The 20499-nt window shown below is 38.3% G+C and overlaps 1 protein-coding gene across 4 annotated transcripts in view; it reads left to right on the top strand.

Moving 5' to 3' along the window:
* SLC9A9 (solute carrier family 9 member A9) overlaps positions 1–20499 on the top strand; it is a 173108-nt gene that overhangs the window by 93736 nt on the left and 58873 nt on the right. For all 4 annotated transcript variants that reach the window (XM_063166932.1, XM_063166931.1, XM_063166933.1 and 1 more), the window contains exons 10-12: positions 4883–4996; positions 6511–6622; positions 11958–12111. In XM_063166932.1, coding sequence (XP_063023002.1) covers positions 4883–4996; positions 6511–6622; positions 11958–12111 — 380 coding nt within the window. The remainder of the gene's footprint in view (positions 1–4882; positions 4997–6510; positions 6623–11957; positions 12112–20499) is intronic.

The following is a 20499-nucleotide window of genomic DNA, read 5'->3' as shown; positions in this document are numbered from 1 at the left end:
ATTCAAAGATAATAAATTTTACAACCATCACTTAATGCTGAATTCTTGGGGTTTTAGCAGCTCTGCCACCCTTAGATCTCTCTTAAAGCTATATTCAATTTTACATCCTAGCTTCCTAGCTGCTGTTGGAGTATGGAAACTCCCTGTTTTGATGCAGGAATATATCCCTGTAGGGTGCATCCCCCAGAGAGGTGGCATTTCCCATGTTTTTTGGCTAAATCAGTGCAGCTGCAGAAGGCCTGCAGGTACCTGCAAGAGGTGGATGACATTCCTTCAGCAGATATTAAATCAAGTGAACGAATGCAATATTGCCATCACTGATTAAAATTCAGTCACTTTTGCTGGAAGGAATTTGAGGATATAATTCAGCCTCTACCCAATACCTCTGTACTAATGTTGTTCCCTCGTGAGGAAGGAATACTGTTTGCCATTCTGCTTCTACCCAGTCCTGTCATACTAACTTTATTCTCTTGAGATGAGAAGTGTTCCTTAAAATATCAGTATTTGAAAAATCTTACATTTTCCATCTCCCCAGCCACAAGAGGACTGTGGCAATGATTATGTTCATTTTCTCCTTTTGATGCTCCTTTAAGGAATTCTATTTTCATTGCAGGTAAGATTGGTACTTTGTGTGTTCCATCTTCCAGGTCCATTAGTTACTTACCTAGAAAATCTCTCTAACACTCAGTGAAAATATAAGTGGTTCTAGAAAATAAATTGAGTACCAAAAGCCACTCTGGTATAGATTATACCTCTAATTGGCTGGAACTTAACAGTGGAGGAGGAGGAAAGGATGGAGAGGAAAAAAGATCATGCTCTCCTTATCTCACTGAAAAGTTAAAACTAATGCGGTCTTTATATCATATCAATTTTTTCACTTGAGTTAAAATAAAACATTGATCTAAGATAAACTCAGTGGCTACAGCAAGGCTTACATACAGGTTGCTTCCTTCCTCTGCCAATGAGAACTGAACTGCAAGGGGCATTTTCTAGAATGATGTCCCAGGTTAAAAAATAATTTTCTAATTTTTAATCTCCCTTAGAACTTTCAACAGCTGAGAGTAATAGAAAAGCAAAGCATATTTCATGAATGATGTGTTTTTAAATACATAAATATTATGTCAATTTTACTATAAATCTTTAGTAATAACCACTACTTACAGAGGAAATTACCAAAGCAAAGCAAATACTATTCTCAGTAATTCACTGAGCTAAACACCTAAACCAAGTGCCTGGATTAGTTCTGAACTGGTGTTCTTGTAATTAATGCTCTACTCTGCAATGTGCTGGCATTAGTGATTTATTACAGGTCTTACATTAAAAGTATAACCAGATTTATAGACTTTGTGGAGAGTTAGAAATGCCACATTACAAATGAGGGGGTTTAGTTTTATAACAAAAAAATGTCTTATTGCTATGTTAAAATGGTTTTCTGGTAGCCCTGGGAAAACTAATAGTGGTGTATAAGCACTTTATGGCAATTTCATTTAGAGTAGAAAGAGGTTGGTAGTCTGTGGGTGACAAGGGAAGGAAATTTATGGTTATGGAGAAAATACTTCCAAACACTCGGAATCCAGGACTTTAATCCTAAATTTTCCTTCCCACAAAAGTAATCCCACTTACAAGTACATATATTCAAAATATTGAGAATTTTTGAGTGGTATTTAAGCAGCCCCTGGGCCACAGCATGGCCCTGGCTCGTGGCCCCTCAGACAGGAGAGGATGTCACCCACATCCTACTGTGTATGGTGCCACTCCTTGGGGCACCCAGGGGTTTTTAAATTCCAGCTGAAATCTATTGCTCCTATTTTTCTACTTCTCATCCAAAGGTCTTGACATCTCCTCTTTAAAATAACTCCAGAAACATCTGACTGAGAGGCATCTGACTGAAATTTGGGGAAAAAAAATGGAACCTGTTTCTTAACGCGGTTTTCAGAAGATCTCTTTACAACAAATTGTTTTGCTCTGAAGGGGTTCGTGCTGCACAGCACTGACAGTAAAGTGCTAAATGGAATCTCTCCATGGGCTCTGTATCACTGTTGAACAAAACACAGAAGCTGAGCACTCAATAAAACACTACTCTTAAATACACTAATAAAAGTAAAGCCAAGAGAACCGTGGATCATTTTTATGCTATATCAGCAAATGTCATGTTCCAGGAAACTGCATTCAGATATCACTCCTTTTATGACAATAACTAGTTCTGAAGCAGTTGTTTTATTTAATTCTTTCTAACTTGTGAGAAATTTGACTAAGTTGCAGTCAGTGAATAAATGTGTCATATGAGCGAGTGATAGATTTTTACAAAAGAGAGCAAACTATGTAGGGAACACAGAAGATTCTGAATTAAGCTAACAAGCTACTTTTACCGTTTTAAGGAGCTGAAGCTTTGATAATAGACCATGTCATGGTTGTGCCTAGAATAGGAAGGAGTGGAGCCTGCTCTAATTTAGCTATTGAAATAACACCTGGATTTTTGCAACACAAAGGAAGAAAAGTAGTCTGGATTTCTAGCAAGCAAGCAGTGATAGCGAAAGATCAAAATACAGAGAAACTAAAGAGGAAAAAAAAAAACAGTACAGTTCAGCAAAGATACATATTAAGAAATAATAAAAAAAAAGCTCACAGAAACAAAAAAAATTTATGTTATATTTGCTCAGGGGGTAGAAAAAATATTTATGTCCAGCAATTAAATTCCACCATTGGAGGCGTCTGACAGAGATGCTGTGGCTGCAAATGTTACACCCACTGTGAACAGAGGCCAAGGAAAGCAGCAGGGCTGTGCTGTGGGACACGACACATTCATCCAGAGAGCAAAGGAAAAATGTGCTGCTCATGTTGAGTGCAAACACCCAGACAAGGATGAGGGAATTTTTTTTTCTCTTTAAACAATAATTTACTGAAATCAGCCTGGAAGTTTGAAGTAGGAAGAAGCAGGGGGCACGTAGTGAGTAAAAGGAGGTAAGGTTGTGGGGAAATGAAAAAGATGCACTAAACTGGATTTGCAAGAAGTCCATAAAGATTCTATCTTGATGGGATTGCTGGGAGACAAGGGGTGAGAAGTTTAAAATCAGCTACACCAAGAAAGCACTCCAGGCAAGAGTAAAAGCTTGAATTTAGTAAGATTGTTGAGAAAAAGTATAGAGCAAAGGCAATGATATAGAAAAAAATCTCTTTTCCTCAAAAAAAGTATATTAACAGAAGTTTTGAAAATACAAGAAAGGGAATTGAGTTTAAGAATTTGTGTTTCTAAAATGTGCCAATAGTACATCTACTTCAATCTTTTTTGAGTCTTGAATAAGATTTTCTAAATGAAAATATCATTCAGCTTTAAAACCTATGGAGTACTTTATCTCATCCCAATAATTAAAGTATGCAGTTGTGGCTCCTCATAGCAGTATCCTTCCCTCAAAATATTTTCATATATTCACAGATATCTATTTTATAGAGATGTAGATCCTGTCATGGCACTCCTGATACATTTTTCTGTTGTTTCAAACAATGCATCAGATGATATTCCCACAAAGACATGGGATCATGTTTGCTCCCAAGTGGAAATGAAAGAACTTATCATAATTTCTATGAGTCATAAGATCTCAGACTTAGAAGTTTTTGATGACTGGTTCCTCTCATCTAAATTTAATTCAAATAATTTAAGACTGCTAAACTGCAAATATTTTTTGTGTGTGTTTTAATGTTGTTCAATATTGCAGCAGAAAATGAGGGCTATGGAATGTGTTCTTGGGATAATTGATGGTGCTGCCATGGGGTCCAAAATATCCTCCCATATACTAATGGGTTTTATGCCATTTTGCCTCTGAAATTTGTTTTAATGATTTTGACAGCTCTCATTTTTCCTTTGTTAAATCTTAGTGACTGTTACTGGAAATTTATTTTTAGAAGCACAAACATATTACAAAAAATACATAAGCCCACTGAGGACAAATAAAACATCTCCACAGTAACATTGTGGATAGTGATGCATGGCTGGTTGCAGACAGACTGACAAACTTCAGTCCTAGCTCTGCATCAGGATTTGTTAGCATAGAATCCTGAGCTCAAAAGTGACTTCAGAAATGAAATGCCCCTTTTTCCTCTCTGTGGTTATTTGGCAGCAATGATTGATTTTTTCCAGATGTGGTTAAATAGGAAAATTTATTTTATTAGTTTTAATATAATCAGTTGCAAATATAATCAAAAACATCCCCTCAAGGCAAATGAATATTTTGGCTTTGCTTGATTTTTCCCACAAGAAATTCTACCCTACCTAAGCATTTTAAGCTTATTTTATAATACCTTTAAATGACATTTTAAATAGTTTGGTTTGAAATTAGTATTGATATTGATGTCCATACAGTGCAATAAGAATTTCCACCTGCAAGACAATATTCATAGCAATAAGAAAGTCTGCGCTATATTTTAAAAGGGATAAGTTCTTAAAAGTCCATTTAGGATTATTTTTCTCTCTAGGCCTTGGTGTACCCATACCCAGGACTGCATTATGCACAGCCACTGGTGTTACCAGGAGCCATTTCCCAGGCTCCCCCTATAAACATGAGTGAAGCTAATTTCCCTCAGCTTCCCTGCAGTTTGCATTGAAGCTCATATAACTTACTTGCTGTTTATGTATTTTACCAGTTGTCTATGTCAAGCTTTCATATACAAATCAGAGAAAAACCTGCAAGCAACTATGATTTTTAAAGCTAAAAGACACCTTGTGTCTAATTTGTCAGCAAATTAGGTGGGTTTAAAATCCACCCTTGAAACAGCAGCAATTTCTGTTCCTTTCATCTAAACAGTTCTGTATTCCAAGGGAACCTGGGATAATCAGTAGTTTGCTGTAGACATGAGTCATAATTATGTTCTTTCTCTCTCATTTAAGTTGTTCGAGTTCATGAATTTTTTGGCTGAGAATGTCATCTTCTGTTACATGGGACTCGCACTATTTACATTTCAAAATCACATCTTCAATCCTCTTTTCATATTTGGTGCTCTTGTATCCTTTGCTTTAAAGAAGTACATATCTCTGTAAGTGTGTGTGTGTATATACATATTTTTATATAAAAAGAATGCATGTTCCATGTGAAAAAAGAAGTCAATAAGGAAACCAATCAGTTCCTTGCATACTAAAGACCAGTAAATTGTCAATTCCAAACACAATCATCTATTACCTATGTGCTAATAACTGCCCCAGTTCATGTAAGCACATGTTCTTTGGACAGTTGCTGTTTTGCTGCTCTGCTACAGGCAAATAGCTTTAAGCCAGCTGGGGAACGTTTGCCAGTGGTCTACAAGTGGGGTGGGAAATCAGGATAAGTATTGGGACACATCTGTGGGGACAGGTGCAACACAGAACCTTTCTTCCTGTCTGGATCCAGTGCAGATCCACAAACTGGAGAGCTGCCTCCAGACAGATGTGTGCCATAAGCAGGAATTCCCCAAAATTCCTTAAATTATATGAAGCCCTTAAAAATCACACAGTGCTGCTTTGCTCAAATCTTTCCTTCTTTATACTTGGTATCTCTAGCATACATGGAATTATTTACACCATCATGTGCCTAAGAGGTAAGAAAAGCTCCGTGTCTTTAATTCTGCCATGGTTTCTCAATAAATCTTACTCATAGAGCAGTATAGATTCTTTTCACACTGACAATTTATTCAATGATTTTTTTTTTTTGGCTCAGAGCAGCAGCCCTCTTCTTATCACTTTTAAATGAACTGTAATAGCTTTGAAAGTTGGGAGCACACTGTTGATGTGCAGTAATTGTTATATGTAATTTCTAAGCGAATAATCAGGACTGCACCAGAGCTGCAGGCAGCTCCTGGGGCAGCTGCTGGGACACAGACATCAACTCCCAAACTCTTCACCTGCTCTCCGGTCCAGGCTGCTCAGACTGGGAGTGCCATAATTGAGCTGCAAGACAAGGGGAGGGCAAAAAACGTGCAAAAAGCATATACAGGGAGCTCAGACTGGCTTCTCTAAAGCTGATCATGGCCTCATGGCTCCAATTAAGGCAACTTTTGGGATAGTTCCACAGAGGAGTATTAAGGAACTTCATCAGAAGAATCTCAGCAGAGAAGGGGAAGAAAAAGCAAAAAGTGCTGGGTATAGACAATATGAATCACCAGGAAATAAGGAAGTAATAATCAGGTCCAAAAGTACATTTATTCTCTGAAAATTGCTGCTCAAGGACATAATGCTCTCTCTGCAATTGATGATGGGCATTTTCCTGAAGAGCTGAAGATGAAGTCACATGTGACACAAATGTGATGAGTAGAAGTAGAGTGATTGAAGTGAGATATATAATGATGAATATAAAACCAGGATGTCTGGGGAAGGCAGATCTCTGCCACTGCTCAGGGAGCATTAGAACATGGCATGTAAAACTTAAAAAGATAATGTCATATTTGTTTAGTTACACCTTAAAAATAATTTTAGAGAAATATTTGGGTTAATTCTTGTTTTGTCAGTAGCTTGTCCACTATTTTCCTCAACATCTTACATTTTAGGTGGCAGTTTTTGTAGCAAGAGCTTCCAACATATACCCACTTTCTTTCCTTTTGAATTTGGGACGAAAACAAAAGATTTCCAGGACCTTTCAGCACATGATGATGTTTTCAGGTAAGAGCTATTTTGGCTTTTTTGATATTTCTCCTGTCCACATTTAATGAATGACAAAAATAGTCATCTATCACTAGAAAAGGCCACATCGATCACAAAGAATGTGTTATCTTAAAACTCAAGGTCATCTCTCCAAAGCTACAGAAGCAAGTGGATGCCTTCTGATCAACCTCACTGTGCTCTTGCCCTATTTTAATTAACGTCTTGGAAACCATTATCTTTCAATCCATTGTCCCTTATCTGTCTACACTTCCATGACAATTTGGGAATACCATGTTTTTAAGCTGTGCTGTTTTAGAGACACCTGTATTATACCTCAGAGTATTTTACATATCAGCATATAAATACCCAACCTGGACAGTGTTAGTGCTGACACTCAGATCAAACATGGTCTTTGGCAATTCATTAAACTTCTGGAACAATTTTACTTTTAAACCTGAGAGGAGATAATTTCAATTCCACAGACCTTTTCATATGTATTCCAGCTTGCTATTTAATTTTGTTGATTTTGTTAACCTTGTAGAATAATAAAAAAAAAAAATAAAATCCAGAAGAGGGAGCCATGTTCTAGTCTGATTTGCACATCAACCCCAGAACTGTTAAGGCTCATCTGGATTACATGTTTTTTTATTTGTACAAGCTAGAAATAATTCCACTTGACTTTCTAATGCTAGTTAGGAAAAACTCACTTATAAGCCAAGAATATCTGTTCAGTAAAAAACGGAAATACAGATACCCCTACGCTATTGATGATATAATTTTCTAAAATAAGAAAGTCAGCACATTTTTTGCTTCATTTTCCTGGTTTTTATGCAAAAATTTATTCCACATTTGTATGGATAAAAGTTCTTGATTGACAGCCTTGATGTACAGAGATCCATTTAGCCAGATAACTAGAGAAATACAATGTGCTGCATTTCAAGCTCCCTCATCAGGAGCACTCCACATCAGGGGGCCTCATTTGTGCCTATGTAATTCCAACCCTCCGGAGAGCAACACAGCAGTTCATTTCTATACCCATTCAATCCTTCTGCTAAAAGCTGCCACTGAAAATGTCACTAATTCCAGGGAGAGCGGGGTGAGGGATGATGACACATCCAGCAGGAGCTGCCTTTCAGCCCAACTGCTCCCCTGCCTTTGTTCCATGGGGAACCTGGAGCTGGAGGTCTCTGGTAAGCCTAGCAGGTGGCCAGCTAGACAGCAGCATGAAAAATAGCTTCATGTCATTTGGTATCTACTTCCTGGGCTCCATTTTGGCTTTTGGTTGGCATCAGCTAAAGTACAGGATAGAAAACCTTCTGAAATCTCTCTTATTCTTTAACTTTTCTGTCCTCGTTTTCTGCAGTCAAATTTCATTCTCCACGGAACAGGAGCAGAAAGCAGCCTGCAGCTGAACGTGAGAACTCACACACACATTAGCTTTCCAGGACAATCTGGCAGCTGAGAACTGAAACAGTAGTACTGCAGGCTTCTAAAATTCTCAGAAAAGTAATTTTTATCTATTTCCAAAGATAAAACCCCCTCTATTTTGGAGAGAAAAATGTGTTTACATTATAATAAAGTAATGGCATAATCTGCAGCTATAATAATAAAGAGTGTCTCTCATGCTGCCAGCAGCTGCACACTTCACAGGATACACAGATTTTCTGTGTAATTCTATTTTTTTTAAGATGCACCAAGATTTGTGCTTAGTTATCAATAACATTCATAGTGCTATAAACTGATAAAACTGCATATAGTGATAAACAGAGGGGACAATGGCTGCCAGGAGAGAGACACGTTTCTGATGAGCAAACAAGACATGGAATTTGACTTTGAAGGAAATTATCTACCAAGATCTTTAGCAGCAGTCATAGAACAATCTGGGCTGGAGGGGACCTTTAAAGGTTATCTGGTCCAACCCTCTGCAATGAGCAGGGGTATCTTCAACCAGATCAGGTTGCTCAGAGCCCCATCCAGCCTGACCTCAAGTGTCTCCAAGGATGGGGCATGCACCACTTCAGTGTGGGTTTTACCATCTTCATTGCTCTGGCATAGCATCAGGTTCTTGTTGATCACAGGGGAAAATGACCTTCATTCACCACAGCATCACACATCCAGGTGTGGAAAACAATGAATTTGGGGTTAGTTTTGTTTTCTGTCTTATTACCAAATCCACCAAACATTTACTGCTTGTTTTACTGCCACAATCACCAAAGTGATTGCTGAGAAAAATTGCTGAGAAAAGCAATTAAGGTCAGGCAAGTACACTGTTGATTAGCCTTTGATTAAACCTTACTCTGCAAAGAACTCTCCTGAAGTCACTAAGTTCTGCTTTTTGATGCATATCAATACAGTTGAGAAAAGGTGGAAAACTTGGGTTTGGAGGTGGATTATGCTGGAGTATTTTGATTTATCATATTCTTTATCTGCTTTTACCACTCCTCTAAAAATACATTACAGAGGGTGGATTCACTTCTCACAACTGTTTTTAATCATGATTCCTGATAACATTCCATTGGAAATGAAAACTTGATTAGTCCTTTATACAAGGACTAATTAAGCCCAGGCTTCTCAAATTAAGTTGAACATCAGCTAAAGTGAGCAGTCCAGCAGTCTCTCCTCATGTGAAAAAGAAACATTTTAAAATCTTAGACTTTATAGCATCTTCCACTCTTCTCCCAGCATCTTTATTTACTTTTTACTCTGTTTTCCTCTTCTCTACAACACATAAATAGGCAACAGAGAGGCTTGTGGGACACAGTGCTACAGGGGCGGTTGTGTTAATATAAGCATTACAGCATCAGTGGAGCCTGAAAGGATGAACACAACTGCAGAATGAAGCCAAAAGAGGCCTATGTACAGACAGCTGTTGTGCAGGCATTTACATCTACACACTCATGCAGACACAGAGGTGGCAAGTGGCAACGTGAAGAAATCCGCTAAATAGAAAAGAAAGCAAGGAAGGAAAGAACAGAAAACTATGGCTGAAACCAAAACACCAGGGCTGCCCACAGGAAGTCTTTCCTGGCAGATCCTTTTCCCACCAACAGCCAACACTGCAGCCCTCCTGGGCTCTTCAGAGGGCTGGGTTTGGAGAGGTGTTTGTGTGGGCAGAGGATGGCTAACAGCCCTACAGGGCACACAGGTTCTGTTCTGGGGACTCTGGGGCTTAACCCTGGGCTGCTCTGCTTTGAAGGCTCTGACACATTAAAGGGTATTGCTTAAAGATGAATCCCTAGTGGCTGGCACAAAAAAATATCTGTTAGGAAATCTGTGATTCAGCCCAAGGATGAATGGATTAACACAGATGTGGAGCTGCCAACAATTCACCTCTGAAGGATGAGGGGTGAGAATCTCTGCTAATGGTTCATCAGAGCTGGTCCTTCTGCTGCCCCACTCTGTCCGGGGGTAGCTGAGCTACCAACATCCACTGCATCCAATCATCCCACTGGGCTTTGGTGGCAGTTCTACCTGAAGTTCTACAGAAAATTTAATCTTCCTTAACTTCAGACCATTTCAGTAGCTCAACATTATCTGAGGTTGTTAAAATTCCCTTCCTTCACTTGTATTATTACCTGGAAAGTATTTTGAGAGATATATACATACATGTATATATATATACACACATATAGCAGTGTTCCTTGCTTCTCATTGTCTTTACATTTTAAGTGTATTCATCTGCTTCTCACCACTTGAGTTGTTTACTTTGATTATTTATTTTTCTTTAGTTGAAACTGAATTATCTCTTATAGACCATGTTAGTCCTTTATGAATGAAAAATACAGAGAAGTCACTCACTATTTTTCTGAACTGAAGAAACAGCCAGTCCACTGCTCAAGAAGACATACTAATTAACTTTTATATGTATGTATATATATGTGTGTGTATATATATATATTTCCCCTCTTACAAAAAGAGGTGTTCTAGATCTAAAATTAAAGGTGTGCTGCAACTGTGGGAAGCAATATTGTTTTCCAGTGAAATGTAGCTGTTCCAATCATCCACATTACCACTATAACCACTGAAATAAAGACCATTTCAATAGTTATTCATTCCCTCCCCAGCTTAAAATGAGATTATAGTCTTCCCCTGTTAGAAAATAGTAAAGCACTGCATCCTCAGAGATGTCTTTTACACAAAAGCAAAGCCAAGGACAAGCCCAGTGTCTGCCTGCCGGGTTTTGAACCTGCTGCCACTGAGTATTTTCAGATAGTGCAACCCCAGTCTGCTCCTTCCTAGCAGAAATGGCTTTGTGCTGTTCCCTGCATAAACTTCTATACCAAATAATTGGAAGCCCAGCTTCTATACCAAATAATTCACATTCTAGCTATGTAATCTTAAAGAGCTTTTGAGTTCTAGGCCAAAAATAGCTGCATTTAGCAGTTAATTAAATGATTCTGCATATGGCATCAGTGCCTTACAAGACGTTTGATTACTAGATTTAATATCTCAATACTTTGCAAGGTACTTTTTCGACTCAGCATGTATTGTGTACATGTAATGATTTTGCTCTCTAGAATTATTTTGTGAAAGTTTTTTGGAAAACAATAAAGTACATTTAAATAGATAAATGAAAGGCATTAGAAAATATGGAGTATTATTTGTATTATGCATCCTGAGGGCTGCAGGCACTAGCAGGTTTTTTCCCCCTCAATTTTTAAACATGGCATTTTGTCAAGACCTATTTAGTCCCTTTATTACTACCTATGGAGCTTTTTTTTTTTTAAAATCATTTAGCTGTTTTCACCACCTTTGTAATTTCTTGTTTATTCAGTCTCTGTGGGTGCATAATTCTACAACTATTATAACATTTCAAGTACATTAATTTATTCTGCATCCCCTTTTAGGTATTTAAAATCATCTTTGAAAAACTATTCATTGTTTTTAAGTCATGTTTTTCTGACTAGTCTTAGAACATTAAATTATTTTAAAGGAATATAGTCCATATTTTCAGGGAAGCAATGAGTAGCATATTTAGGTACAGATTTTAAAGCCAACCCTCTTTTTCACTTGCTCCTGACTTCATGAGTAGTCCCACTTAAACAGAATATAGATTTCTTTTTCAACCTGCATTAAGTTCGGATCACTATTTAATTTGCAATTATTCAAGACAAAGAATTCAGTGGACATAAAGCAAAAGTGTGATTATTATGGGAATATGAGAGCACTTTCATTGTTCACTTTTGCAGATTGGCTGCATTAAATCCCACCCTTTCAGTTAGCATGATTCAGCACTTTATAAGCAGGATTATGATCAGAACATTTCCTCTGCCCTTAAAACTGGGTTTGGACTGAAAAGATTAAAATTCTGTTTCTCTGTCTCATTAAGTTCCTCCCCCTTGTCTGGTTTCAGGTTTGCGGGGTGCGATCGCGTTTGCGTTGGCCATTCGCGACACGGACTCGCAGCCCAAGCAGATGATGTTCACCACAGCCCTGCTGGTGGTGTTCTTCACAGTCTGGGTGTGTGGGGGAGGCACCACACCAATGCTCACCTGGCTGCAGATCAGGTCAGTACTGTCTGTGCAGCACCAGCAGAACAGGATCCCTGTGGATCCACCACTACATCCTTACAACTTCCTAATCTTACAGGTGTGCTTTAGCACAAAGGGAGGGGTTATGCACCTGTGAGAGGCTCCAGACCACAAGGAACAGGTCCTTCCTAAGTTTGTTATGGGCTTAGATGTAGGTCAGACACATCCTTGTTTCCTGAAAGCTTGTTTCACTACTGCTCCTTTCAAACATCATGAATAATGGCATCCTCCTTGCTGTTGAGGAAAGAGCTACACAGGCAGACTTTGCCCTCATCCTAAAATCTGTAGTTATTACACAAACATCTAATAAATGGTGTATTTCTGATTCTAATGAGAATATGCTGCAAAAATCTTCCTCCACTGCTGCCTCATTCAGGCATTAATTTATTATGCATTGTTTTATATCTTTTTCTTCACTATATTATTTTTTTAATTACTTCATAGTCACTTGTATTCACAGAGAGCAACGAATGACAAGGGAGGTTAAATTACAAGAGAGGGACATAGAAAACTGGAGTAAAAAGGATCTAATTTAAATGCAGTGTCCTTCCAAGCTTTTTTGAAACCCAACTTTTAATGAGTATACTCATGCTGGTTATTGATTCTGGTTACTTCACAATCCATTCAGAACTCCCTGCTGTGATTTGCAAGATCACCACAGAAATCCTCAGTATTGAGATAGGCCTGCAATTCACAATTCCTTATCATTTATTCTATATATAGCATGTTTTCCTTGTTTACAAAATGATGTCTGATTACAAGCCTTCATGTCAGACTCTTGCTATGAAATAGCAGCTGAAGAAAACCAAATTGGGGCTTTTACAAAGAGCACAGATAAAACTGCAGACAAAATAAGGACTAGCGTACAAGTGCACTGGATAAACACGGTTGCAGGCATCCATGTACAGTGGGGAGGTTTTCTATTTCTGTGACAGCTTGATTCTTCTTTATGACATGTCTCATGTCCCATAATGTCAATCAAGGCCATTACAGTTTGGATACACTCTGGCACTATCAGTCATCTTTCTGAGATTTGCCACTTCTTCACTGTAGTCAGCAAGTGTTTTTCTGTGTGGCAATGGAAACGTGGGTGAGGAAGAGCTTTCTGAGTAGATCTTGGGGAGCAAGTCAGTCTGGGTTTCTATAACAGGAGATAAGGGATAATGCTGAGAATACAGTAAGGGGAAAAGGCTGGGAGCAACGTGCAGTCTGAGTAGTCAATGTGCAGCCTGAGAGCTCGGGTCACTAGATGCCCCTCGTGGTTTAGCTCTCAAGGGAATTTTTAAATTAAGATTGTGAAGTGCTTTCACTAACAAGAAAATTAATTGGATGCAAGGGCATTTCTTCTGCTCCTTAGTGCTACCCAGAGGTGCAAAGCCCCCCAAGAGCACAAGTGAGGGGCTGACTCTCATATTGAACAGTTTATACTGTTCAATGCACATGCTTCTTTCTCTAGACTCTTATACAATAGATTTCACCAAAGACACTGAAAGTAGACAATCATTACTGATTTGAAATGCTTATCTCTAAGGATTTCCTCCGAATCCCATCAGATCTGCCAGACATTTTTATCAATAATATAAATTGAGTTTGTAATCAGGATATCGATTTTCTTACTATAAAGCTATTAGGTTCATAATTTACACTTAATTTCTTGACATTGGAACATACATCTTCATAAATTATGAGGAGGTCAGAGATAAAATTTTAAATAGACATCTTTAATTACAAATTTATATTGAGGCTCTGATTTCTCCTTCTAGTGAAGATATTTAATTGTATTTATAATTTATTACACCTCAGTGTGGACTTTTTTCCTTAGCTTCCAGCATATATCTTTTTAGTCTTAATTAATTTTGCTAAGTAATTGTATTCAAAGGTGGTGGTAATTCATGACAATTGACACTTGTATGGATTCTGGCAGAGGAGTTTGCTGAGGAAAGTTATGGAGCTGTGGCAAATGACCCCAGCTTGCTTGGTGCAATCCTCCAGCATGCTGGCATCTGTGCCTGAACAGCAACTCTGAGCTGCAGCTATCCCCATGGTTCTTTAGAAGAAAAAGATGGTATTTTTCAAGCTAGTTTGGAGGGTTCAGCTCACAAAACCAAGGAAACTGCATTACAAGTAGAAAAATGGCATGATTGTGTCTGAAGAGATTTATTGGAAAGGGTTTGTGTGCCATCAATTACAGAGAGAAAGGGCTGGAGCCAGGGAAATGAGCAAGCATGGCTATGAGCACAGAAGAGGGGCTCTGGTCTCACAGCAGCCCTTTGTGACAAACATTGCTCAGACACCTTCCCAGGGCAGCTTGAAACTCCTCTGTGAGATTCCCCAGAGCTCCAGGGAACCACATCTACCACTGACACTCAAATGCAAGGCGCAGTGCCAGCTCAGTTAATCCAAACAACTAAAGGTATTCACCTTATCAAAATAGTGCTTATGGGAAATTAAAAATACATGAATGGTCACAGTGACTACACTGGCTTTCCCTACAGAAACTACAAGTTGCTGTATAGGTAAACCTTCTCAGGAGAGAATGTCAAAAACAGCACAAGCAAGTAAGTAACAGTGACAAGCAGAGTGTGCTTCTTTTGCCAATTTTTCATCATAAAATGATTATCCAGCAGATAATGCATTTAATTCATCTGGAGGCATTCAGAGACTAATAGAAAAGAGAATGTGATTTCTGAATCTATTTGGATGGACTGAATCTCATTCACAGCACTGCTTTGTGTCCCCTCTCCCTCTATGAAATAGGGTCCAGCTCCTATCATTAGTTCAGGAGAGGCAACTCTAAACTCCTCAAGGTCAATCAGCTCTGTCTTATCCTAGAGATAAATTCTTGGGTTTATATGGTACAGACCAACTTACCCACAGTTTGGATTCAAAAGATAAATAAATCTATTATCCATTCAGTTCAAGATACATAAAAATGACATAAATCGGAAAGAGCTCACACCCATATATTTACATTTGTGTGCCATAATGCATTAGTGCTAGGGCAGAAGACATTACTCAGATCTCTACAGCCTTCTTGCTGTATATCATTGCCACATATTATACCACATTTCAATTGTTTATTGCTCTCTCCATAATTTACATTGGGAAGTTCTCTTAACAGTGATCAAGACACTTGGTGTATAAGGGAATGACAATTCCTTTACACCTTACTTCCCTTACAATGACAACTTTGAAATAAAAGTAGGAATGAAACTTCTTCTGAAAAAATCAGTCTTTGTCTCCATAATAACTGGATTCCCATAATTTTCCCCCTCTCCTCGCAGCAATACCATCAGATCTGTGCTTTTCTTCTTCAGATATTATTTAACATAGTGTAAATATAATCTGTCACTCTATTTTTAGAAAAAATATGTGTCCTCAGAGATAACTACCAGTTGATTTATTCCAGGAATATGTGTGGCTTATACAACATTTGCAAATTGTTGCTAAAACATATAGTAGGATACACTATCAAAAATATGTGCTACCTAAAAAGGCTCAACTTCCACCTCCCATTTAATGCAGCAACATCAATCAGCTGTGTCACAAGAAACCAGCTAAGGGCTTTTGTAAAAAAAAAATCTTAAATGTATCCCAGGAATCCACTAAATTTATTAATAATAATTCTTGCTCCCTTTATTTAACAAATAAATTATATTAAAACATATATTCCTACTTAAACTCTATCTTGAATCTAAGAAAAGTTCTTAAAGCCTTGGAAATATGACCTGCTAATAACAGAATTTATGGCTAAATGTGTCTATATGTCAAAACACAGTTTTAACAGAAATCCATACCAATAATTCTCATTTTACTACTGCATTTACTCATACACAACACCTTTCAAAATGAGTCTTAAAATTCTTGGCAAAGACTGAATATTTCCTCACTTTATTCTAAAAGAATGAAACCTACACTTTTGGAAATGTCTTATTTATTTTAGCTGTCTCCTTTGTAAACACCTGAAACTCTGAGTTTCAGGGAGGGTTAGGTGTTCCCTTTCTGAAGATGAGGTTGTATTTACAAGTTCCCAGTTGCCTGGTGCAGTAACCCAGCACTTCCCAGCACAGAGATGGTGCAGGTGTTTACAGCACTATCAGCAGCCACACTGAGAGCACAACTGGCTGCACCACCTCCCTAAGTAATACATTGTCCTTTGACAATGTCTTAAAGTTGTAACAGGAAAAAGAATTGCTTTTACTCCCATGTGAAAGGACAAAAATATTCAGTCCTTGGCAGACAATGAATAAACCTGGATCAGCATGTGAGAATAATTCCATAATACATCAACACCAAAACAGAGAGAGCCATTTAAGTTCCCAGTCAAATTGAACTATTCAATAAATGTGCCTTCAGAGATGCTGAGCATTACTTGCTAATGCTTTTGGATATATGATTTCCTTCATTCCCCATACTCTGATTAAAAATAGAGAGCTACATTTTACAGTAAATCTGCACTGAGAGGTTTGAGGATAAAGGATTCTCCTGACAGGCAGAGCAAAAATTCAAAGCTGTTAATAAAACATGTCCTATAAAAGCATTGTGCTAGGTATTAGGTCTTGTTTGTTTATCATCACCTTCTGTGTAAATGTTTGTCAAGAGATTTCCAGATTCTTTGTGCATCTCTTTGCAGCTGTTCTCCAGTTAATAGAAAGAACTTTATTCCATAATCTAAATAAATACTGAGCATCTTTGAACAGTAGCTTTTACTACTATGCGTATCTGGCCATTGCTGTTGATAAATGTCCTTTAGAAAAGAGCTGTCTGTGTGCCTGGCTGCCCTTAAGATCACACCATTTCTAATTCACCTTCAGTTCCAAACATCCAACTTTCTCTAAGCACTGAGGCCTGGCATACCCCATTTTGGGAAATGACCAAGGCTGACTAAAGTCACATTCTCAGCAAAAGCATCTCACTCAACAGAAGGAGCCAACATTTTGGGTCCTTCAGTATCCAATAGCTTGTTTCAACACCAAAGGCTAAGGCAGTGCCTATGTTTAGCAGGATGGCTCATTAGGGATGTAGATGGGCAGTGGGGTGAAATGCTGTGCCATGACTGTGTATGGCTGTTTTTATCTACCACAAAACAACCCAAAAACCTGGTTAGTTGAATATGATTTTGTGTTTATCTCAGCCCTTTAGCAGCTACTTATAGACTGCTGCAAGACAGAACTTCATGACAGAGCAACCACAGTAACATGATCTTGGCCAGGATTATAGCATTACTGCTTCAGTAACAAAATTATTCTTTTCATTATTCCCAAACTCTGTAGTAGCATTCCCTGTGTCCAGCTGTGTTCAAGAAAGGTACTGGACAGAATGGCCTCCCGACAGGTGATCTGGGCTGCAGTCAGCCGGGGCAAGGAGGACTGATCCTTTTGCCTGGTTAGGAGAAGCCTGATCAGAATATTGTGCTGCATCACTGAGTGCTGCTCTGCTCATGGGGAGCATGAGACAGTACATCTCCTCACAGCCATTCCTTATCAACTAGAGCCAAACTGGAGTTTGATCTCTAGTGCCTCTCATTTATTCCTAAACTAAGGACACACATCTTGGCTTTCCTGTCTCCCTCACATGGGTACACAAGGATTATCCTTCCTGAAACATGGCTGGTCCATGAGACACTAACTCTACCAGCCAAGATTGTGTGTACATATCTTCAGATGATCCATAATGCAATACTTAGAAACTACTATGAACCTTGTTAATTATTTTGCTTGTATTCCTTGGAACACATTTTCCTGTCCTCATTTGTCAATAAGAAGGAAAGTCAGTTTAGAAAGAAGGGTTAGCTAAATGTTTTTTCCTGGCCTTGGCAGGTTCTGACCCATATTCCTTTGGGTTATAATTCCTCTAGAGTTCCAGAAAACAGTTTAGTTGAAGTGAAGCTGTTATTTACAGTTGGAAACACAATGTTCAACTGTAATTTTTAGTGACCACAACACAGACATGAACAGTACAATTAAAGGCAAGCTATTTTCAAGCATGGTTGTATTTCTGTGCCCTTTGTACTGGTTATTATTTTGTTTTGTGTTTAGAACAGTCATAATCAGCCTAACTGGTGTTCCCTCTCAGTAACAAATATAGCTCCAATAAACAAAGTTTGATCTGGTTTGCAGGGTCATATTGCTCTTTAGCCATGGTACAGTATGTATTTAAATCCCACTGCAATAAACACTCTTCTTGGGAGGCCAATTTCAGCCAGGTCTCTTCAGCTCACTGAGAATTTTTTCACCCAGACACACCTTCAAAAGAGATCACACTATCTTTGCTTGGGAAAGCATTTAATCCTAAAAAAAAAAACCCTCTGAAATCCAGAAACAGCTGTAATTTAAATGTAACAAGTCTAACCATAAATGCTGCAACTATTTTTAGTATACTGTCCCTAGCTGGCCAACTGTCTGTTCCTGTGAACATCTACAGGACAACCTTTGCCTGGCACCTTTTATACTGACGATAGTTTGAATATTCCTGCATTATCACTAAAGGCATATACATGAGCAAACACATTGCTGACCCCAGGCTCTCCTCAGCCTTAGGATGTTACTGATCAATGTGCAGATTCTCAGGTCACAAGATCTACATTGCTGTTTAAAAAGGGATTTTCACAATTTTGAAGAACACCTTGAAAATTATTCAAGTAAAATTAAACTAAAAAGGAAGCTTTCATGTGTTCATGGACAGCCCAATAAAGGCTCAGAGGAAATGCTGTCCCAGAGTTATTGAAGGAGCATTATCTTCAAGACACACTGTTTTGCTGATGAGCTCCATCATTGTTTGCACACAATATTCTGGGTGCAACAGAAAAATAGGAATTTGTGATTCACTTAGGAAACTGCATGGCTGCCAGTCCCTCTCTGTGCACCCAGTAACTCACCTCCCCAGCAGGCTGGGGAACAACTGGACCAGGAAGACAGTGGAAAAGGCAGAAAGGTTTAGCCAAGAGATCACTGTCATTCAGCATTTGTATAATTTGCATGGCAATGTATTGATTAGTTGTCACATGGGTCACAGAGAGCAGATGATCAGATGCTGGTTTATCACTTTGTTGCCCTTGATCCCCTGTACTAGCACAGGCTAAAATACTGGGCTAGAACTGAGTCAAGGATCTTTCTTTAATACAAAAATATTGCTAGATTTGCTACTTTTTCTTTGGTTTTTGCCACCAGTTCTGGATTTGCAGGTATGTAAGCACTTCATGTGTATGCAGTAATTACAAAAAAGAGCAAATGGTCTGGAGTTCCTGACTGAAGCCATATTAGAAAGGCATTCTGCTTCAGACCCAGAGGAGCTCAACATCACACATGAAATCACCTTTGAGCAAAGGAAACATTTCTTGGGGGACAGCCACACTGAAAGGGTTAAGATGGGAACTGCTTTTGCAGTGGTAGCTAGAGCACCATGAGCCTGGGAAATGCTATAAATCAAGAAGCACTATAAAATTGGACATTAAATGTATTGGATGTTATTATAAGAAAAAGAAATTGGATAATTTCCTTTCATTTCTATCTGAAAATGAGAAATCATCCAGGTAATGAATCTCAGTGATCTCCTGAAATGCCTGTCATTTATTTGCAAGGTACTTCTCTGCAAAGATAAGGTGTGCATTTGATCTCTCACAGTTATTCACCACAGCATTTTGCCTGAATGGCACTAAACAAGATTTATAAACATTTGTGCTTGATAACAAAAAAAAAAAAAAAAAGACTAAAATACAGAGGACTTGGCTTTCTGACTGCAACTGTGGAGGCAGTCCAGGGCAGATGTTGAATAGGAGATTTTGGATGGCAATTGTGACTGGTGCAGGACTTGTACACGACTCCAGCCATCAACTCTGTTGGTCTTTATTGCCCAGAGTGGTCTAATTTTGAGCACAGTCTCCTAACAGGGCAGACAGTTAAATCCCACCTCACACAGCTTGTATTTCTAGCTCCACATGGCTATTGAAAACAGAAAAAGATATGAAAGATACACTTTTATTGTTAGACTATTTGGTACAAGAGAGAAGGAATATTACACAACAATAAAAGATTCATGCCTTTCAGTTTACTAGCACCAAATGGTAAGATTAACTTTCCGCAGGCCAAAAACCCTGAATAGTTCCAGAAAACTATAAATAAATCTATAATTTCAAATAGAAACCATCCAGCTGGATTTGTGTCAATTAAACTATTTAGTTTATCCTATTTTAAAATACTGCTGCTTTGATATGTCTGAGTGTGCTAAAAAAGTTTTCTTCCATCCAATGCAGTAACTTTATTCTCCCATTAAAACTTTTCTCCATGTCATACAAAAGATAACTGCTATGCAGCAGTCAACATAATGAAGTTATTCAAATTACAAAGAACCAAATAAACCTATCTG

This window comes from Melospiza melodia, chromosome 12 (assembly GCF_035770615.1).
Source record: "Melospiza melodia melodia isolate bMelMel2 chromosome 12, bMelMel2.pri, whole genome shotgun sequence".
Lineage (NCBI taxonomy): Eukaryota > Metazoa > Chordata > Aves > Passeriformes > Passerellidae > Melospiza > Melospiza melodia.
This window is presented reverse-complemented; position numbering and strand designations above follow the sequence as displayed.